The 23,768-nt window shown below is 32.4% G+C and overlaps 1 protein-coding gene, 1 long non-coding RNA gene and 2 other non-coding genes across 8 annotated transcripts; 1 reads left to right on the top strand and 3 right to left on the bottom strand.

The window, feature by feature from the left end:
- Positions 1–130: 130 nt before the first annotated feature.
- On the bottom strand, positions 131–23,542 carry LOC122525546 (helicase domino). Of its 5 annotated transcripts, none has more exons than XM_043648407.1 (32): positions 23,458–23,542; positions 21,258–21,469; positions 20,384–21,083; positions 18,728–18,942; positions 18,317–18,643; positions 17,782–17,992; positions 17,478–17,695; positions 17,263–17,400; positions 17,075–17,168; positions 16,653–16,837; positions 16,463–16,567; positions 15,866–16,181; positions 15,576–15,750; positions 15,298–15,484; positions 14,863–14,999; positions 14,567–14,753; positions 14,159–14,477; positions 13,987–14,067; positions 13,508–13,765; positions 12,765–13,078; positions 12,380–12,672; positions 11,932–12,304; positions 11,660–11,856; positions 11,450–11,564; positions 11,009–11,359; positions 10,644–10,865; positions 4,871–4,906; positions 4,374–4,542; positions 3,791–4,287; positions 3,416–3,694; positions 2,186–3,340; positions 131–2,105 (listed from the first exon to the last, which is right to left on the bottom strand). In XM_043648407.1, exons 1-32 carry the CDS (start codon positions 23,465–23,467, stop codon positions 1,800–1,802), a joined length of 8,382 nt encoding a protein of 2,793 aa, XP_043504342.1. In that variant the 5' UTR covers positions 23,468–23,542; the 3' UTR covers positions 131–1,799. The 5 variants fall into 5 exon arrangements, with proteins under 5 accessions (XP_043504342.1, XP_043504341.1, XP_043504337.1 ...); XM_043648406.1 differs by having other exon boundaries at positions 3,416–3,700; XM_043648402.1 differs by lacking the exons at positions 131–2,105; positions 2,186–3,340; positions 3,416–3,694; ... (1 more) ...; positions 4,374–4,542; positions 4,871–4,906 and having other exon boundaries at positions 6,886–10,865.
- Positions 15,095–15,219, bottom strand: LOC122525832. The gene has a single exon (XR_006305894.1). It is a non-coding gene; the product is annotated as a small nucleolar RNA SNORA26 (small nucleolar RNA).
- On the bottom strand, positions 18,084–18,220 carry LOC122525831. Its single transcript, XR_006305893.1, has one exon. It is a non-coding gene; the product is annotated as a small nucleolar RNA snoR639/H1 (small nucleolar RNA).
- LOC122525627 lies at positions 22,284–23,441 on the top strand. The gene is made up of 2 exons (XR_006305842.1): positions 22,284–22,624; positions 22,734–23,441. It is a non-coding gene; the product is annotated as an uncharacterized LOC122525627 (long non-coding RNA).
- Positions 23,543–23,768: the final 226 nt, after the last annotated feature.

Below are 23,768 nucleotides of genomic sequence, written 5' to 3' on the forward strand. Positions count from 1 at the left end.
ATTTTAGGTACTGTAATTAGTTTAATAATTACAGATACATTTTTGTAATTTTTTTTGTTCCTTTTTTTTCATTTTTTTGTTCGTCTTCGTTTTCTAATAATCTTAAAAGTCTAAATTCAGTCCTCCAACCTGTTGTCGACTTACTTATGGGAATTTTATTTTAATTACTATAATACAATAATTATACATATACAATACATACATATTATAGTTACAATCTTATTTCAATTCTACCGACGATTTCTAGTATAAATATCGCATCCTCGCTAGCGATACATATATATATATATTTATTTATTTTTAAGTTTTATATATATATATATATAAATCCTATATAGGTAACTGATTCATGTACAGACGCAGTTTTTAGTATGATATCTTTTTTTAATCTTATTTTTTTTTTCATTCTTCTTTTTTTCTCATTTCACGCGTATATTTGTGAGTTAAGCGTATTCTGATTTCAGGTTGTATGCTTAGAAAAAAGCATTATGCAATTTCTCCTCTTCAATATGTGATATAACATAAAAAATTGTTTTTCTCACCGAGAGGATGATCATGCGCTATAAAATGACTCTTTTGACGATTAAATTTTCAATAATTCGTACGTCCGATTATTTTGTATTATTTCTTATCGAGACGAGATATGACTGGCAAATTTTACAGCGAATGGCAAATAAAAATAATAACATTAATATATATATAATATTATTTCTTCTCAACTTCTTCAAAAATTTCTTCAAATTTTCTAGTCGAAGTTAATATAACAGAAGGCTATGATATTCTTGACTTTTATTTAATATATGATATAATTAATTAATTATTATATTTATTTCCATTATTATTTTTTTCTCCAGTGTTACATCTGTTGTTATAATTCTCTTTTTCTTATGAAACTTGTGTGTCATGGTTATTCTTTCTTTCTTTCTTTCACAATATTGTAGAAATTACAAAAATATTTACTACGGACAAGTCGCTGGTGCTACGCAATGCGCAACCTTTGCCGAATGAAATGTAAAAGATCTGTTTTATAAAAGAATAATGGTGAAATGAAAATGTTTATTTATTTTTGTATTAGTAAAAACGAAATTATTATTATACATATATATATTTTTTTTGTAAATAATATTACGGTGAGATGTTTTTTTTTTTACATATTTTATAACGATAAATTCAAACAACATTGCACAAGAGTGTGAACAATTCAGATTTACAAATTACGTTTTTTTCGATATTATATGATAGAAATCGGAAGCACTTACGTATATAATAATCTATCATTATAATTCCTCGGAATAATCTTGAGGTTCTACATAATTAACCTGACAAACGTGATATATAAATATAAATATATATGCATTGCATGTTGCATATATATATTTTTATATTATACACACTTATGCACCTTCTCATTGTTTCTAAATTAAGTAGAACTTAAAATTGATGAAATTCACTTTATTCTCTGCTCGTAAAATAATTCAAGCAAATGATTAATTTTATTAATATACAATTTACAATTAAATCTATGTACTATTTTTGCTTATTAATAAATATTCACATAATCATCATCGCGGGATGTATCTATGAGACTAACCTATCATTAATTATGTAAGAAAATCAAAAAATCATAATTCACGTATTTGTAATTTAGTGTGTGGAATGTATTTTTGATTAACGAATTATAGTAAATTCTGAACAAACAATCGAACTTAAGTTCTCCTCAATTATAGAGCCTAACAATTGAGAACAACGCCTACAACTTTTCGGCACGAACATATAAAAACTTATACTTACCAACCACATTATTTTGGTTGAGCATCTTGTGTCTGTTGCTGCTGTTGCTGTTGTTGCTGTTGCACTTGCTGTGGGTGAACTTGATGTGCAATAGTTTGAAGTCTAACTTGACTGGAACCTGGACTGCCTCTTGCTGTGGTAACAATCGGTTTTCCTTGAACTGGCGCTGTTTGTCTTAACTGTGGGTTACCGGCAGTTACTACTTGAATAGTTTGCTTTAAGGAAGCTGGAGCTACTGGTATTACTCGAGTTTGCAAAGGAGATTTGGCTAAAACTACTTGACCTGGTTGCGAAACAGTTTGTCCCGTTGAAACCTACAATTAAACAATAAAATCAAATATTTTGATATTGGAAATAAAGAACATTTATGAAACACGCGAGTCGATGAACTTACATGTGTAAATTGTTGCATAGCAGACGGCTGTACATGTTTCATTACTTGTTGAATCTGTTGCATTGTCATGGCAGTCGGTAAAGATTTCTGTTGAACAATCAATTGCGTTTGTACCCCAGCTTTAGTAGTAACTTGAGCTAATTGCGCTACTTTTTGAGCTGGCAGCTTTCTCTGAGCTATAATTTGAGGATGCAATGCCAACTGTCGAATTTGCTGTGGTGTAGCAGTTCTCACGCCAGCTTTTACCAAAGTAGCTACCGGTGCACCGCTAGCTGATGTACCCGCTGGCTGAACTTGTAATCCAGTTTGTGCAAATATTTGCGCTGGTGTAAGCCCAGATTGAGTAGGTACTTGAACTTGAGCCACCGTCTTATTAGCCTGTTGTTGCAAATTTTGCCTCTTTATTAAAGCTGCCATTTCAGTCTCTGATACTGCCCTTGCTACTGTTTGCTTTCCAATACCACCTTGAGCAGCAGTTGCAGTAGCAATACCCTGTTTCATTAATGTTGCTCTTTGTTGTGCTGCAGCAGCAGAAGCAGCTACTGAGACTTTCTGCCCGGCGACTCCTTGTGCCTGGATAACCTTCAGCTGTTGCTGTCTTAAAAGAAGTTGCTGCTGACGATAATATTGAAATTGGGCAGCTGTCAAAGTCTTGCTACCAGATGCCGCAGCTACGGTAACACCGACTATTCCCTTAGGTGTCACACCTGTAGAACTCTGAGCAGCTGATACTAAACCAGCCGTTGCAATTCTCTGAGCTGCTTGAAGATTAGATACACTAACAACAGTTGGAGCTCTCACGTCCTGCATAGTTAATGTACCACCTTGTCGCGCTTTAACCGTTGTAGTGACCATCGTGGTGGCACAAGTTGTCACACTGCTCATTGTAGTTACGGTCTTCATAGATGTAAGAACATTCGTTGCTACGGTTGTCACTACTTGTGCTAATTGATGCACTTGAGGAGGTGTATTATTCGATATCGTTTGTTGCGATTGTTGCTGCTGCTGCTGCTGCAATTTAATTTGCTGTTGCTGTTGTACCTGTTGTTGTTGGACTTGTTGCTGTTGTTGGGCTTGTTGTTGCTGCTGTGCTTGCTGCTGTTGTTGTTGCAACAAACGTGCTGTCGCTTGCTGTTGTTGTTCCGCAGTTAAAACCTACGTAATATGTTAATAATAATTAGTTATATTTAATCAAATACGAAAATAACGAAATTCATTGAAGATACTAACAGCATGCTTTAGTTTTTCTTTTGCTATTCTATCAGCTCTTCGCGTAGCTACTTCGATTGGTGCTAATGGATTGTCATATTGAATGTGACATTCAGCTAGGACCGCTGCATTCGTAGGATTCTTCATCAAAGGATTTACTAATAAAGGTTTAACGGTAGAATTTCTTTTGTTAGAAACAGACTTGATAATCTCGAATCTCTGGCAACACATCATTGCGAATGACTGATTTTTATCTTGATTATATAACTGAGATGTTCGCATCGGCCTATTCGTTTTACTCTGTTGCTACAAAAATAATATATAATATAAGTATATAATAAAATGATTAAATAATCACATTATTCTCATATTATCAAAGAAATAACTAAAGTTTACCTCAGAGACTTGAGGTATTTTATATACGCCTTTTTGTTTCTTTTGTTTCTTTGGTGTTGTATCGTAAAGAAGTTTTCCTTCCTCTCTAGGAACAATCACGGATTCGTAACGATTTTTACATTGTTTAGGTGATCTGTATATTCGCGAGGTATTATTAACAATATCTGCAACCAAATCCCAGTTTGGCGTTTGTCCAGGAGACAATATCATTAAATTAAGAGGTAAGCCTTGATAATTTTGAATCGCTTGAAGCAATGCCCAATCCTCGTGTATCATCCATTCCAATATGTGTTGTTCTTGTTCGAGAGGATTTTTCGGCATATGCGATGGTTTTATACCACCAGGCATCGATATAACAGGTCTTACAATTTCACGATATTTGTGAAGCTTCATATCTCTACGGATTTTTATCAAAGCCGGCGATGGTCTATCAAACAAGGAACGAGGCGCATAATATACAGATTCTTCTTTCTGTCGCACTTTGATCGGACGTCGTCCTAAATGAATGATTTCGTCAACATTAAAACAATAATTAAGCTTTGAGATTAGAATTTGAAATAAGGAATTAATTGAATATTCTTACCTTCTCGTTCATTTATTCCTGTGTCAGATCTAACTCGTTTTTGTTCTTTCTTAACATAGATAGGAGGTAATTGTGCCTCTGACATTGGCGTATTTTCATACAAAAATCCCAGCGAGTAATCAATGTAAACATCATTGTCTGTTGTAGGAGGAGTTGGTGGGCACCACATCTATCATAAATATGGGTTGAAAACAGTTATGATATCGGTATGTTTTGAAATAGTTATGGGAACGAAACAAATGTTACAACTTATCTGGATATAACTGTTCTCACCCATATCGTTTGGTTTCTTATATCCATAAGAGTTATAACATTTCTTCAGTTCTTTATAACTGTTTCAATCAGAACCGATTTATAACCGCTTGAAAAACAGTTATTATCAGAACCGTTTCAACCCCCCGTTATAAATTTTACTACTTACATATTGTAATGAATAAAGGTATATCTTAAAGTGACATAACAAACACAGATTAATACAAATATGTTTGTTTACTAACCGGCATTGGCTCCATCGTGTCGTCAGACAACCATATCTGTAAGACAGGAAAGCATAATCATGAAATCAATTGTATGATGTAAAATTATTCATTGAATAAAAAATGTTAAAAAATAAAAATCTGTAGAATAACATATGAGAAATGAATAATATATTCGTATATATGCATGATGTATATACGATTATATATGATTACCTCGACGCAGTTCTCTCTTTGAAGATATTAATTCAACTTACCTTACCTTACAAAACTTCCTGATTATATATACATTTTTGTTTGACTTTGTTTTATTACATATATATATATTTTTGTTCTAACTATCACGAATATTAGTAACAAATAAAAAAGTATACGCTAAACTAAACTTTTTCTTTTCATGTATAATAAATATAAAAATAAAAGATTAATATATATATATATATATACTTTAATTAAAGTTAGGAAGAAGAAAAAGGAAGCATGGACACGTATGATTCGCTCAAAGGCTTGTTCCTCTTCTAAACATATATATATATACGTATACTTCTATATCAAAAAAGAAAATCATCTCTTTAAACAATATGAAATGTTATCATGATAATTATTATTAGTACTTTTTGAACCCGTACGCTTGTCAATGTGCCTGCTTATATCTTGGGTGACTCCAAGTTTGGAATGGCAAAGGCAGTGTTTTGGTGCCATTTTTCTAAACTATAGAATTATTATACTGGAGCTCTTTCTATGCATGCTACAATCTAAAAATAATAACAAATATCTTTTCTTTTGCCTTTTATGAACGTGCGGTCATGACAGCCTTGCCACACCAAACCGACATTAACGAGAATGCAAGAGAAGAAGAGAAGAATAATAGAAGAGTAGAAGAGTAGAAGATAAGAAAAGAAGAGAAGAAGACGGGTGGTTTTGTAGAGAGCTAGAGAGAAAGAGGTGAAGAAAAAAAATAGAAATAGAAATAATAACAGAAAGAGAGAGAGAGAGAGAGAGAGAGAGAGAGAGAGAGAGAAAGAAAGAGATATATATATATATAAAGAGATAAAAAATTAAGAAGTTAGAGAAAGCACGCGCGCGAAAGAGAAAGAGAGAGATGTATGAATAATTTACTTTAGAAATATATTATATAAACAAGCACACTGAGCAAGTTGTTTGACACCAAAACGGAACTGAACCTTTGATCGAACAGACTTGGATACGCACCAAGAAATAAGAAAACACATTTTGTTAGCTTTTTTATTTCGTAGTAAGGAATACTTTGTTTATTATCCTTTCTCGGATGCACTCGATCATACAAAAAACAGGCACGCAACTTAAGTATTACATTGGAGGAGAAAAGGATATATTGATAAACGAAGAATTAGTCTTACAGCTAAGATATAATCAGGTCATCACACCTTGCCGTGATTTATGTGGCGCAAGGTATTTCTTTCTTTTTACTTTTTTGTTTGTTTGTTTTTTGTTATGAGAGCAGAAGTACGGCGCATATTTTCTTAATAAATTATCATGAACCCCTACAATCTTTTTTACTGCATTTTAGACTCGACACCACATCTTGTTTTTTTTTCTTTTCTTTTTTAAAATGTTTCTCAAACGCCGTTTAAATCCTAAAAGCTACACGACACAACAGCTTGTTTTTTTTTCTTTTTTACTGTGTCTCTAATATATATAAACTATTATAATACACTTGTGTGTCTGTGTGTATACGTGTATGCATGTATATATATATGTTCTTTCCTGAACGTCTTACTTAACATTATCAATGTATAAATTACAATGCCACCGTACGAACGTTTTCCATTCTTTCTTTTCTTTCTTTTTTTTCGAATCTTTACAATGCAGGGCACGATTTACAATGCTAGAAAATATTACACATGTGTGCCCCCTGAGTAGTAAAAGATACAAAAGAAGAAATTGAAGAAGAGTAATAATAATAATAATAATAATAAAAAACAAAAAGAACATCTCTTTCAATATACATATATATATATACAAGGACTACTCGAAATAAAGAAAGATTGAAGAAGAAGAAGTAGAAGAAGATGAAGTAATAAAGAGAAGTAGAAGAAGTAGAAGAGAAGAAGTAGAAGAGAAGAAGAACAGAACTTGACCTTTCTCGTGTACTGTATCGCCACCATAATTTCTATGAGATTTTTCGAAAGAGGCATTTTTTTAATACGTACGGCAGATTCTTTACGTAGTAGATAGACTAACATATTATGTATATATTTTATATACAAAAAATGCACTGCTAAATGTTACAGCAATAATAAAATTCCAGTGAGACTCAAGATGATATTAAATTATCACCACTGAACTTATCCATTGTTGTTTCCTCTTTTTCCGAGCTTAGAAGAGAAGGAGGAGGGTTGGAAGGAGATTGCAATCGAACAGATTTCTTTAACGGTTGAATCTGTAACTCCTCTGTATCAAAAGTCTCTAAAATTGTATCTCCAATTTTACTTTCTGTGGAAACAGGGCCTGATTTATTAGCGGAGGTCAATCGTGTTCGTTTCATTTTTTTTTTCGACTTTTTCGAAGTCACATCTGTTAATGTATCATAACCCGACTCATTGCCTATACCGACTAAAGTGATCACAGTAGATTTCAAAGAAACCTTTTCCGTGTTGTTAGTCTTTAATGGATTAGTTGCTGTATTAACAGTTTTGTTAGAATTCAAATAAGTACTGTTTACATTAGACGTCCCATCCCTTTGTGTTGACTCATTAATGTGCTTTACTTCGTTTTTTAAGTTTGATATAGTATCCGATAACCGTTTGTTTGATATCTCTAAAATGTTGTCAGAATTCTTCTTATTTGACAGTTTCGATTCGCTCGTAGCAGAATTCGAATTTTTACTATTATTCGTTTTGATATTATGATTGTTTCTCGTATCTAATGTAAGAATAGCTACAACTTTAGCGGTTCGTTGAGGTTTTTCTTTGACTTCAGAAAAAGTTAATTTGATTTGTTCATTCTCCTGTGAAAATGCTTCCTCTGCAACAACCGCATTACCATTCGTATCTGTGCTTAAATTTTGCTGTTCGCACATTTTCTGTTCATCCGAGGCTCCTTTTATCGACAATGAAGAATCTGACTTTCTAATGTGTCTGTTTCCTCTCAACACCGGTGCTGATGTCGATGGTGTCTTTAAATAATTTAAAATACCGACCTGCCCAGAACGAGTCACCCTGGATGAACTTTTTTCAGTAGTAGGCACTGGTGTACCTGGACGATGTTTCTGATTACCACTAGTACTCTCGCTACTACCAACTAGTTTCTTTTGAACAGCTTTACTTTGTGCAGTAGACGATAATTCATTGCTCTCTGTGGTGGATGATTTCATGGGTGGTATGGATCTACTTCTTCTGAACACTACAGGATTTAAAAAACCATTATTGTCCAGAGATGATTTCGAGCTACGCGTCGTTGGTTTTTCATAAGCTTTATTACTAATATGCTCATCGTTTTTCGTTGAAGAATTAACCGCGGTAGACCTAGTGATCGGCCTAAGTGATTTTAAATCTGACGATGGTGTGCCTGGTCGACGTCTTTGAGATTTTTGCATATACGAATTTTCGATTGCTGTTAACATCATTGATTGATTCACAGAAGATCTTGTTACTCTACTATAATCTGAGGCAGACTGGGAATTACTATTATTACTATCAGAAATTCGGGACATTGTAGTTACTTTTGTTGTTACAATCTGTGAATTAAGAGCAACATTAGAACAGCGATTGGTAGCTTCTAGTTTTATATTCTTCATATCACACGATGAAATTTCCTCGAGTTTTGTATTGGTATTAGATGTTATTTCTGAATCAACATTGTTGTTTGAATTTTCTAATAACATAACAGCTTTAGCGCTACGCGTGGTTACTCCTAGAGTGCTAGATATATCAGATTTCCATGATTTAGATTTCAATTCGTTATTTGAGCACTCTTTGGACGATTCTGTGCTTATTTTTTTAGGTATTTCAGATTTTTCAAAGTTCGTTTCCTTATTCAATTCATTACTTAAGTCGTTAGATTCATTTGTAGGAAGAGAATCGTCTAACGTACTAACTGTAGAAGATAGTTCTAGTTGATCGTCATCTTCAGTAACCTGATTCTTGGCAATTTCGGTAGTAAATTTTTGACTAGTATCAATTGATATCACAGAATTTTCTGTAACTGATTCATTAATCAAATCTTCAGTTTCCACTGAAGAATTATCGATACTTTGAAATGTTGTATCTGAATCGACACTTCTGTGTTCATCTAATGAAGATGAATTAGATTCTTTTAAATCTATGCGAGAATCAATTTTAGTTTCATTATTATCTACAGTTACAGGATCAGTACTATTTTCATTTTGTATATTTTCATACGAAGAAAGCGAGTATGCAAATAACGTAGATTTTGAATTAGAGTTAGGCATTGGACATGTTGATTTATCATCACTGCTTAAATACATTGACGAAGAATTGGATTCTGAAAAATTTGATTTATCAGTAGTTTCTTCAATTAAAATTTTAGAAATGACTGGTTCATTACTGGGTTCTAAAATTTCTTTCACATTGTTTCTAATTGGATTTTCTTCAACATTTTCAGAAGATTCACTACTCTCATTGATGGGATCTTTATTTTCTAATTTGTCTTGATTATGTTTTACATTATCAAAAGACTTATTAATTTTATTCAATAAAGAATTAGCTTTTTCCGATTTAAAATTTATTTCAGAAGGCTTCGAATTTTTATTATTATCAATGCTAGTTGTAATATCATCTAATTCTATTTTAACTTCAGAAACTGTCGTTGTAACGTCAGAAGATTTTATTGATGAAGATGAAGATGAAGACTGAAGAGAAGAAGCTTCTTCACCAGCAGTTTCACTATTAGCGATTATTTTATTTGTTGAATTAAAACATTTTTCGAAAACCACATTACATTTATTTATCTGGGAAATCGTATCTTCGATATTTGAAGAAATTACAGATGCCGATTTCGAATCGTCAGATTTAACGTATATCTCAGTTTCCGACAATTCGGAACACTTAACGACGTCTGTCGTGCTGCTGTTACCTTTATTGTGAAATTTTATAGAATTTTCATCGATTTGCAATTGACACGAAAGATTCGAAGAAGGATTCTCTTGACAGTTAATGATAGTCTTTTTATAACTCTCCTCAATAGCTTTAGTTGCTTTAACCCTATCGTCATCTTCGTCAGAATCATTTAATTTTCCAGTCGTATTCAAGTCATTTTCAATTTGTGACAAAGAGGAGGCAGAGATAGCAGCGGTTGCCTTATTCCCTTTAAGATCAATTTTATTTCTTTTGCTAGACCTACGTCGACACTTTGGCTTAACTCCAGGAAGAATCGGACTTACGTCTAACGTCCACAAATTGATCTTAACGTTCCCCCTAGATCTAGTTCGTGGACTGTTTAAATCGAAATGATTTTGATCACAAGGTTTGTTCGAACGATTATTACGTTTAGGATAAGATCCTCGCTCAGAATCATTACGATTATCAGTCTCCTCCTCTTCGTCCTCTTCGTCACCTTGACTCTGACTTTCTGTATGACTTGACTCCTCATCGAGACTATCCTCAACAACATCTTCCTCCTGAGAATCCGAATCAGACTCTGTTGTAGTATCTGTTTCGCTCTCAGAAGATTCCCGAGTACTTCTACTATTTCGCTTGCGTGAACCTCTCCTCCTCCTCCTCCTACTACCACTACTACTACCTTGTCGAACTTTCTTACTAACTAATTTCTTGGAATTATTAGCACTATTAACCTGATTCTGCGCGTCCTCACGTCCGAAGGTCAGAGGTTTCTCGTCATCATCAGCCAGTCGCATACGCCTTTCCTCTTCCTCGCGAAGTGCACGCAAACGATCCATTTCCCATTCTTTCTTCTGTTCTTCGAGTTCACGTTCGGCGGCCGCCAATTGTGCGGCTGAAAACGCACCTTCAGACTCTTCCACGAACTTCATCGCATATCGTTCAATTGGTGTTAACTAAATACAAAAATTATTTGATGAAATTTTATATTAAAGAAAAATTTGCACAATTTTACTTCTTTTTGTTTTATAATAATTATATACTTAAGTTGTGTTGTGTGTTGTTTGGATTATAAAATTATTTTAATGAATTTCGTTACCTGAGACACTAAATTCTGTACTTCTTGTTCCGCCTTGCTAACTTGAACGTCTTCTTTGTCTACATCATCTAAAGGAATATTCTCGTCGAACTCTGCTAAATCAGCAACTGCCTCAGCTTTTGCTATTTTAGCTGCCTGAACATCGAGATCTTCTTCCGCAGCTGCAAGAGCACTTTCAAGAGCACCCATTGCCACTTTATCTTCAACGTGTTGTGACAGACTTGGTATTTGTACACCCGAGGAATCCTTGTTCAAGGATTTGTCTCGATCTTTTTGTTCAAGTACTTCTGCCATCCTGGTTGATGCATCATTTTCAGATTGATCGATGTTAAAGAGATCTTGAATAGTAGACTGTAAAGTATAAATAAGGATTATAAATAAATTTAAAATATGATATTAGATTTTTTGGTTTGTTTGCATCCATAATAATAAAATTCTTACACTCTTAAAGTAAGCTGTTGTAAAGTTTCCACCTTCGATAGCAAGATCTCCAAGTAATCTTTTTTGATTAGCTTTCTTCAAAATATTTTCTTCTACAGTTTTTTCGCTTACCAATCTAATAAAAATCCAATGCAATATATTATTCATTTGTCATTTAATTTCTTATTTTAATTTTATGAACAACCATCGATACAACAGTATCAAGTTTACCTGTAGATATGTACGTCGCGCGTTTGACCTATTCTATGACACCTATCTTGTGCCTGAGCATCCATTGTAGGATTCCAGTCACTATCATAAAATATGACTGTATCTGCTCCTGTTAAATTCACACCGACTCCACCAGATCTTGTAGATAGTATAAAACAAAATATTCGTTTGTCGCCATTAAATCTTTCCATTAGAACCTAGAAAAAAGAATTGAACAATGCAACGACATTGAACATTTAATATTTGATGATATAAAAAATAGTCGAACATACCTGCCGTTGATCTACTCTAGTAGTGCCGTCTAAACGCAAGTATATATGACCATGGAAATTAAGAAAAGCTTCGAGTACATCTAACATCCTAGTCATTTGAGTAAAAATGAGAACTCTATGATTTTCAGACTTCAATTTTCTAAGAAGAAGATCCAAGGACTGTAGTTTACCACAATCGTATTGTATTAATCTAGGTTCGGGGAATTGTGTCATCATCGACCTGGTCACCGGATGGAATAATTGCATTTTCGGTGACAACTCGCGCTGCAATTCTATCTGCATACGACGCTGACTCCAAAGCTTATGCGGCGGTGGATGAGAAACATGGAAGCGCGGTACTGGTGCACGTACAGCAGGAACGTAAACAACAAATCTTTAATAAAAAATAACTCCATGAAGATAACAGAGATATTAAATAATTATATTCAATAATATTAATTAAAGTTACCTCTCAAAAACTTCTTTAAGCTCTTCAACAATTCGTTCAGTACTTTTTATTGCTTCTGCTAATGCTTCTGTACAAGAGAAAAATTGCTTCCGTGTATGAACAGGTATTTTAGCAGTTTTGCAATTTACAAGACCATTATGCCAAGAGCAGGCTGTGGATGGTTTTCCAATTCTTAATGCAGTAAATAAATCTTCACCGTATAAGGGACACGCTGCACATCGACCTTCGTTAATGTTTGCCAGTGAACGAAGTTTTCCTTGTCTCCTTTGCTTTCGTTCTTCTTCCAATTGTGGCTGATATATAATAAAATATAATAGTTCATAAAAATATAATAAAACATATTTGAACAGAGATGTTAATAGTAAAATATCATGCAAATATTTACCAAATGAAATTCTGATTTAGGTTGTTCCTTTGCTTGAGTTTTTTCAGATTCCTTTAGCGTATGCCTCGTAATAATACCACAGCGTAAAGTTTGTTGATGAGTAGGTTGCCCATTACCAGCAGTAGACTGTGTCTGTGATCCAGTAACATTCAAGGGTGGAACCCTCATTACTGGTCTTCCACTAGTTCCACTCGTAGTTGTAACGACTCCTCCAACGACTTTATTTACTGTGGTTGCAGAAGTAGCTAGGCCCATTAAAGATTTAGATAGTACTGTTAATCGTTGTCCAGTCGGTGTCATTACCGGAAATGAAACTAAAATAAAATAACATTTTCTTTATTAATATACTGATGCAAAATTTTTATTATTGGCTTAGAATATAAAATTGTAGTTATTAATTATAAAAATGTTACGATTAAAATACAATATAAATTTTTAATAAAATCAACAAAGACACAACATCATGCAAAGATACTCCACGTATTATCATGCTCATTTTTGAAATTATTAGGTATTCAACTTTGTTTCCGTCGCTTTTTTTCCTAAATTCGAGACTTTATTGTAAAGAACTGGTTATACGTTAACTGTCATGTTGGCAGATGCCCAAGCTTATTGTATAAGGTCTATGATCTATTTATTTCGACCACTAACTAACCGCTAAAACTCTATGGGAAAACGGCGGAAGCAAAGTTGTAGACCTAATATGTGATTGTCAGTGGGAAATGATCACTCTTCTCACAAACCTGTGTTAGTATTTTGTTGATTTGAAGTCAAAATGATATGTCTACCAGTAGAGGTTTGAACCAGCTGTGCAAAACCGGGCACTGGTATTCTCTGGACGGAATCACCTTGTTTGACTGTAACTGTCTGTGTAGTCAACCTTTGCAGTCCATCTCGAATATTTGCATTCCCAACTGTAATTCTCTGTGCATTCATAGATGCTGTTGTTGATGTAATCGTTGTACTTTGTGAGTTATGTGCCAATGTTCCAACAGGTATAGCTATTAGATACATGGAACTTATGTAAAACATATACAAAACAAAAGCTAATAATACTAGTATTATTGTATTCTTGGTTCTAGAATGCTTATAAAATAAGATGATTATAAACAAGCTGGCCCGAGAAAATTATTCTAGCACCGTTGCAAACATGATTGAAAAATACATACAATCACCAATCGACGATGCATTAAAATATTTTTCAAACGTTTCAATTCAATACCTTTTACACTGCCTTGATGCTGCACCAATTGCACAGAGTATCCTTGCAACTGTTGACCACCTGCTACTCGTAATGTTACACCTTAAATGAATAAACGATATACTTAAATCTATAATCTTTTTTAGAACGAAAATATTTATATGAATTATGAAGACTACAAAACAATTCATACCTTGACCTGGAGTACTTTGATTGTTTAAAGGTTTAATTAATGGTGACGTGCCAACTCTTGGAGTTGGTAATATACCAGCTAAACTTTTAACTTTAGTTTGAGCTGGCTGTGGAGCTGACGATGGTTTGACTTGATTTGATAATCTGACATTAATTTTTATTTTTCCAGAAGGACATCTAGGAGGTGGATCTGGCTGATTATCTATTTCTTCTATTAGTTTTCTAGGAGTTTTTAAGCGTTTTATTCTATGTGCCTCAAATGCTGTTAATGTAAATTCCAAGTCTAACAATAACAGATTTAAAGTAGACAGATCAATATGCTGTAAAAAAAATATATAATAAAATTACATTTAACATTTGCATATCAAATATACGATTATATAAATATGAAATTATAAAATATATTTACTTTAAATGGATCATAATCAAGAATACTCCATACTAAAGAAGCTGTAATAAATTCTATTGCTTCCATTTGAAACGGAGAGACTGTAGGTCGGACTTCAAATAAGTTTGGATGGTTACAGACTTTGCGCAATTGCATTAATACGTTGATTACACTTAACAGATTTCCACTAGCCAAAGTTTCCTTCGTCCTTTTGATATAAATTAAAATTAATTAATGTTCATTTTTAATATAAACTTTATTACCCTATATAATAAAAATAAAAATATCATAATCAAATGATAAAGTAAGCTACTTACTTGGCCCGAGACATGAAATCATCATACAAGTATCTTTGTCTTTTGGACAATCGACACATAACAACATGCTCATACTTCTTTGGCAATTGTTTCTCCACCTCAGTTTTTAATCTCCTTAAAAGAAACGGTCTTAGTACCTAAAAGAACAAAATTTAAAATACATAAGTAATCAATTTGTATAAACATAGCATTAACAAAACAATACATGTGAAATATATATAAATCTAAGAAGCATTGTTTCTCCAGACAGGATACGTATGCCATATAAATACCATTTCTGACACGCGAGTTTTATGGAGAATTTATTTAATATCTCGCTATTTATGAATAAAAACACACAACGTTATAAGATATCACGTGTCTGTTGTCGGTAGCGAGAAAAAGTTCTTTTTTTTTTTTTTATAACAGACAAGTGCAAAAATAGTACGTACAGACCTTGTGTAGACGACGAATAATATTCTCGTTGTACTCGCTGTTTCCTTCAATCATTCCTGTAACTGGATTACTGAACCACTCCTTAAATTCTCTATGGGATTGAAACACATTTGGCATTAAAAAATGCATTAAAGACCATAATTCCATTAAATTATTTTGAAGAGGGGTTCCTGTTAGTAGCAATCGCCTAAAATCAAATACGAAGATATACTCTAATGTGTTTTATAAATTAATTAGTCGGTTACATATATATTTAAATTCTTTATTTTAATATTCACCGTTGCGTTTGAAAATTTAATAGCAATTGCCATCTTTGTGATTTAAAATTTTTTATATTTTGAGCTTCATCTAAAATCAGGTATTTCCATTTTTTTCTTCTAAAACTTTGATGATCTTGTATGACAAGTTTGTAAGATGTAATGCATATGTGAAAAGCGTTTGGTTTGGTCCATCCTGAAATATAATTTTATCAAATAAAATTTAAATAAAATTTAAATAATATTTCTCTCTCTCTCTCTCTCTATTTGTACAATATTATCATTGCGGGAAATAAATTCTCTATTATTACCTGTCCTCTTTTGTTTTCTCTCTTTTTGTGTGCCATAGTACGTTAATATTTTAAATCCTGGACACCACTTTTTACATTCCATTTCCCAATTAAGCATTACAGATGTTGGTACTATTATAAGATGAGGACCCCAGTTACCCTTTTCGCAAGCCAAATGTGCTAATAATGCTATTGTCTGTATAGTTTTCCCCAAGCCCATTTCATCGGCTAAAATACCATTCAACTTTCTATCATACATTGTTACAAGCCAATCCAACCCAATATGTTGATACTCTCGAAGTGAATGTTTTAAAAGAAACGGGATTTTTGTAACAACCTATAAACGTGAAATATTTATAAGTACCTATATCTAAATAAAAGGAAAAAAATACAAAAGAATAAACGTATCTTGCGAAAAAAAATGTCGTGACAACCTTTTAAAGTAAATCAATATATGAAGTTACTAAATGACAACGCAGTCACTTATACTTTACCCTTCCTGAAATGGTCTATGTGCAACTAAGATGTCACATTACCTTGGATGGAAAGGGTAATACTTGTACTATCGACTCATCAGCAAAATATTCAATATTCAATATAAGATAACGAATTACTTACACAAGTAGTAAGCAAAGTATTTCCTTTAGGTTGTATGCTTTCTGCTAAAGCTGCTACATTGTCCATTTCATTATGAGCATCTTCCACGTGATCTGCTTCTGAAGTCTAAAGATAAATGTGCGACGTATAAAAATAATTCATTATCAAATAGACAATATATATATATATTAAAATATAAATAAAAACTAACCTTATTTTCACTTGGTTTTTCAGTAGATGGTTCTTCCAGTAAAGATTTTAGGCCTACATCTGTTTCAGTATCACTATGCATTTGTGAATCTTCATCTTCATCACTTTCTTCACTTTCACTTTCACTACTAGTTACTTGTTCTTCGTTCTCCTGAGTTTTTTCTTGGTCAGTTTCTTTATCAGACTCTAAAGAAAAATATTAATATAATTAAGAACAAATATTATACTTTGATTATATTAAATATTGTAACACTTTTTAATTAATCTCAGACAAATGCCTCATATTACATCAAAAAAAAATAGGATCAAGTATGAAAACCATAGCTATCACCATCAGGATTGGTAAAGTTATCATCATCGATTATTAAGAAAAATTTAAAAGATATATTGTTGAATGACAAAATTCAAATCATAAAGACTTACCTTGAGCATCATCATCTTCTTCCACATCCATTGGTACATTCGACATATTACCATATTTTGCCATAAGTTCATCAATAGACATTTCATTCTCTGCCTATAAATATAAATATATATACAAATATATATTTTGTTTAATAAAAATATAATCTCTGGAATGTTTTTTTTTCTAAATCGTGTGCAATATAAACCTTGAGATCATCCAATTCCTGTCTGTGATCTGTGTTTCCTTCCATTTTTTCTTGTTCCATTATAGTATCTTCTTCATCAGAAGACTCATCCGATGCAGCAACAAAATCAGTATCTTTATCTGAACTTTTTTCATTTTCCTGTAATAGAAATGGCATTGCATAAATCATTACAGTTTATTAATAACCAATTTTAAGATATAAAGAAAAAGATATACCGCTTCTTCAACTTCTTTTCCACTAGGTGATAAGCTTTTATTTCTTTCTTCTAAATAATTTGGTGGTAGATCTTTCAGAAGATCTTCTAAAGGCATTTCTGATTCTTTTTTTAATAATTCTATTTCTTCTTTTTGATCTGTAGTTGATTTCATTTCTTCTTCGGCTTTAGCTATTGTTTCTTCGTCGTCATCTGAACTTTGATTTGGCTGAAATTCTTCTACAATGGAAAAATAAATTTATTTTTAGATGAACTCACATAATTAAGACATTGAATAGATAAAACAATAAATTCATTCAATTTACCATCAGAAGGAGATTTTCCAGTTGGTACTGGCGAGGAAATACGTGAACTATTTATTGAAGCTGGGATACTCTGAGAGCCATCTGTTTTATTAAGACCTTCAGTTAACCATGTTGAATATTTTTCTGTTTGTCCTACAATGAAATTTAAATGCTGATCTAATGCCTTTTTTCTTTTCTCTTCTAGCCTTGTTTGCTGTTTATACTCCACCAGCTACAAAGAAAAATATTATGAACAAAGGCTAACTTATTGTTAATGAAATAGCATTAATCAAACATCTCAATATAAGTGTTTAAAGAATAATTGTCCAGCATCAATATTCTTTGACGGTATAAAAATAATTAATACAGCCATACACAATATGCTGACTTTGCTGTTCCCACAACGAGCACACAATCTTAACAAATGCATATTAAAACTGTCGGCTTATTAGTGTGGGGTAACAATAAGTGTGTTTGTGTGTGTCTGTGCATGTACACGTGTGATCATGACAATATAAAAAGAAATAATATAATAAAATGAATATTTTATTATTACCTTTTCTACATTAGCCCAAAAAGTTTTAATTTCTTTTGCAACAAAACTGGCAATTTTTTTGAGTCTAAGTTCTTGAGACTTTTCAGCTCTTTGAGCTTGAATAGCTTTTTCTTGAAAATGTTTTTGCACCATGCGCGCACATTTTTTCGCAGCGGCTTTCTTCCATTTTCTTTCTTGCGCAAAATCAGCAGCTAGCCAAACCATTTCCTCCAATAAATAATCCCAATGAGCCTTTGTTCTTGCAGGCTCCTGTACCTTTGGTAATCTTCTTTCGGACCACAGTCCTTCTCGTTGTAATTCCGCAATCTTTTGCATTACGTATGCTTCCTATAAGTTCCACAAAATATACATATTAAAATACGTTCAAATTATTGTTTGAATTTAAACACAATCGTTTAAATAACAACCTACTTGTTTTGCTTTTTCTACTATTTGTTCTTGATTATTCGTAATATCACTTGAAACTGCAGAAGTAGTAGATAATTTCATAAGCTTAACAACAGGTTGAGAAGTACTTCTAGATGGGCTAGGAGCTTTTGTTACAACCGGAGTGGTAGGTGTTTTCTCTGCAACTGGATTCGCAGGAGTTGTATGTTTTGGCATCTCTGGGACTAATGGAGTTCCACCTGATATAACAGAAACAAATGATCATTGTAAATAAGTTACGAGAATATGAATAATTGATGGAACTTTTTAAGTTGTTGTAACAAAGCGCCCTTTAGTTGATTAAATTATTTAAACAACCTTACATATGCTTTGTATTATTTTACCATGCCAAGTAATCGTTTCAATTTGTAAATTATTAAAACATTTGCCTGGCATGAAATTTACATATTATATCATTAATAAAGATATATATATATATATATATATATAATAATTACACAAACTTGGAATATAAAAAATATAATAAAAATAGCATTTTCTATAATAGCAACATAAATAATACATGTGAAAACAAAAAAGGATTAAGAAACTTTGTTCTTAATAGACACAACTTTCAATTTCAACATTCAAATTATACAAAAAAGAAAAAAGACAAGAATTATTAAATTATATATCCGATAATATTGATAGTGCTCTTTCCCATCATATAGACTTGAAATAAAATATAATATGATTATTATTATAATAATCATGCAGCAAATAAAAGGACTTTATCAGAATGAATACAATTGTAAATAATTGTACTCCCAATAAAGCTATAAATTAAATTGAAATGAGAAATATATGAATAATATTTTATATCTTAGTAAATTTTCATATGTTATACATATATTATTTCAAATGTATATAATAAAAAAATTGTATCCACCACCCGCAACATAACTAGCACCTTGCAAATAATTAACAGAATAAAAAGCACATACAAACAGAAAAAAAAAGACATTTAATTATTACTTAAATATAATAGAGAAATCAAGATTTGTTCCATGATTTATCAAATTAAAACACAATTGTTCACCTCAAAGTAAATTTATATGAAATATTCTAAACACCAAATGACAGGCCCTATAGTAAGTAATCACCTATAATGAGCGTGGGTGCTAGAGTAGAAGTAGGTGGAGGGTGAACGGTGACTGGTGAAGACTGTATTGCTGCTCGGAAGGCAAACACCATGCCATGGCGGCCCCCTTGAGGCCTACCTGGTACTTGTCCTATTGCGCAAATGATTTTTTATTTTATCATGATACATGTACTAAATGCTATCTGCTTTGACTAAATTATTTTTTCCACGATATGTATAATATATTAAAAAATGTTAAATTTTTTTCTTTGATTCATATAATTTCAATAAAATTATTGACTATTACTTATTATGTTTTAATATGACTTTTAGATAAATATATAAAATAATAATTGCAGTACCACAGGCTATCAGTGAGGTAATACTTTATGGCATGCGAAATAAGTAGTATTATGAAACAGAGTTGATACTGGAGTAAAGGTGTGTATAAATACTTATAATTTTTTGTGCACTTATGTACAAGAAATCAACTATTTATCATTTTATAGCTAATATTAATAATAGAAATTAAACAACTAAGCATGCTAAGTATTTACTACCTTGTTGACTAAGTTGAGCAACAGCGGCAGGTAAAGTTGTAGATACTGCAACTGGAGTCACACCAACTCCAGAAATTTTCACTTCTGCGCTCTGATTCGTAGGAACTGTAGTTGAAGCAGATGTTGTTACAGGAGGTAGTGGAACTTCTCGTATTGATGGTAATGGAACCGTTAAATCTTCATCATCATCATCTGGATCTAATCTATGTTGCCTTAAAAAATGTAAATACTGTGATGTAGGTGGACGTTTTTTCCAAGCTTGAAAATCCATCATATTTCCACCAGCATGAAGGAAGAACAATTCTGAAGCGTTCTCAGCATATTTTTCTCTTATCGCTCTCATTCTCTTCATTTTGTGTTCAATAATACGTTTCCTATAACTCACACCATCATCAGCAGTAGCAGTTACTTTCTCTGTATTTTCTGTAAGTTTTAATCTTTTTCTTGCTGGTGGTGATTGCATTGAAACTTGAGAAGTAGGCGCAATAAACATGTTCCCCATAGAAGTTCGCACAAGTTTAGGTGAAGTCGCCAATACAACCTTTGTCGAAGCTTGGCGAGAAGGTGATGTGAGAGGCGTACCGCTTGCACCTGGAACTCCCACAGTGCTAACACGAGGTGTTGTGTTACTAATATTAACAATCCTCGTAACACCAACTTGCTGAACATTTGTATTGGTTGTAGCACTACTTGTAATAACCTAGAAAAGATGTAATATTTTATTTATAACCAAATACAACATATTTTATAAAGCAAGCAAAATATTCAAAAAGTACATAACCTAAAAAGAAACGCATATTGTAAAAGAAAAGTATAGAGAGAAGTTTATGCTACCAAGTTAATGTCTTATCACTATATTTTTATTCATAATTACCTGTGTAAGACCGGGAACTTGTGAAGTAATAACAAACTGCTGGCCACCACCAGTAGTGAGTACATTGAGCCCTTGGGCTGCTGTAGCCAGAACTTGCTGGAGACTGACAGTTTGTTGTGTTGCACCACCATTGCTTCCCCCATTATTTCCTCCACCCCCGGAAAGGGGCGGCAAAATAGGTGCACTTTGCTTATCACTCATTACATGTGACACTATAAAAATTGTTAAACTATATTGTAATAAAATGATATCTAATTTGATTTAAATTTAAAGTGAAATTTTATATATTTATAACCAAACTATAAAATTTAAAGTTGGTCTGCTATAAAAATATTGAAGTATTTCAAATTTAAAAAAGAAAATAATTATAAAATATATATATATATATATATATATATACAAAATTAAAAATAGAATGAACAAAATAAAATAAAGATACTACAAAATACATGTGATTTGTATGAACATAACATAATATCATTTATTACATGAATTGAAACAAAGAGTATTCAATTTTCTAAAAAGAAAAAAAATTAAGAGATCTATTTAATAAGTTGTACATATACATACATACATACATACATACATATGTGTGTAGATATATAAGACTATAATAACGATATAAACAAAACATTTACGTATGTTATTTAAACCAATCTAAAGTACTTCTATCAAAACATCCAACACAAATAAAATTACATACGGAATGTCAACGTAATTAATTATCTCATGAGTATTTAATAAGTACAAAAAGTATTGCATGGCATAATGCATTTCTTTTTTTAGTTTTTAATAAACGCATACTCAGATACGATCTTTGTTCTGAGAATAGAGTACAAATACGGTCATGTAAAAATGTTAATTGATTTGTGAAAAAAGCGCCGAAATCAAAATTTCGTTATGTATTCATTCATAAAGACTCATTGGAATTTATAAAACGTTAGTACTGCGCAGAAGTGCGCGTACATTGAAAATTACGGTATCACGAAGACGTTGAATGTCTCAGCGACCAACCGGTCGTCGAAAATAGCGTTGTCATTTCGAATATCGAAAGAAAGTTAAGAATACCCGAGACTTACGCGACAAACATTTGGGGCGTACGAGGGTCCCTTCGACGAATAAATTAAGATTTTCCGAATAAATACTTTTGTAATATAGATTTTAAATCTGCTAATTAATAATTAAGACACAAAGTACGTTATTTTTTATTCTTTAAACTATACCGTTAATCGAGATATATATTTTCTTATAATTGCGTCAGTGGAGCCTCGCGGTGATACAAAAGAAATTTTTCGTCCGCCATGTTGGCGTTGCTCCGATACGAGGGCGGACTTACCATAATGTAATCACAAAATTCTGCAACGTAGGTGAGCCATCCACGAAAATAATTGTCACACCCGTGATCGGCGAGCGTTAAATAGTAATTAGGTACTTCACGTAATATACGCTACATGAGCTATATCTAATATTTTACAGAACATTTTCGCTCGACTTGCTCAAGGACGCAGACACTTCTAAACATGGCGACGGCTCCCGATAAAATTTCGGACGGGACCGGATCAGGAGCAGCTTGCTCATGATCGTTTACAGAAGCCACGGTTGGATGGCGCTACTATACAGCTGGAACTCTCTGATTGGTTGAAACGAAGGAAACGCTTGGCAACGTGGCATCAATGGGATCATGCGATTGGTGGAATGTTAAAATGTTAAAACTACTAACTTTAATCAAATCAGCAACCATTATTCCTTGCTTGCATTAATATTTCTTATATATTCACATTAACTTTTTTATATTAAACTATTATTCTTGCATGATTACATTAAAAATTATCAAGATTAAATTTTATTTATATGATCTTAAAACAAAGACTGTTCGAACTAATATAAACTTAGATATATCTTCTATAGTTGATCTAAAAAGGCTTTTATTCTTTACTAATCCTAATATAGCATTATAGATCCATGACCATACAAGCTAATATTTAATAATCGCGAGTATAATTTCTTATAATAATACGTATATATGTTGCTTTTATAGTATCGTCAGCATAATTATTACAATTATAATCAATTATATGAATTATACAAAGAAACTTCTATAGAAATATAGAATAGATTACTAACGAGTACCTATTATCAAAAACAAATTAATATTCGTAAAAAAATAAAGCGGATGCAATAAGATGAAATTTGTACTCACTTTTTATCATCTCATCCTGTGTTCCGATGATACTTGGAGCTCATTCCACTGTTGAAATATTTTCTGTTCAATAGCACGTGCACACGATTGCCTATCTCTGACCATGTGCGTGCCTGATGAACATAGCTTCCGTATAAAGGAAAAATACGTAGGATGCGTATCTTCGATGTACGACATTGAAATATTCGATCGGTAATGAGTTGAAGAAAACCATTAAAAGGAGATTTCTTCATCTTCAAAGTGACCTAAGATTGATACGCGGACAAAAAAAATGTGAAAAACAAGAAAGACGAATATAAATATACGCGTGA

This window comes from Polistes fuscatus, unplaced genomic scaffold, assembly GCF_010416935.1.
Source record: "Polistes fuscatus isolate 324 unplaced genomic scaffold, CU_Pfus_HIC Scaffold9, whole genome shotgun sequence".
Lineage (NCBI taxonomy): Eukaryota > Metazoa > Arthropoda > Insecta > Hymenoptera > Vespidae > Polistes > Polistes fuscatus.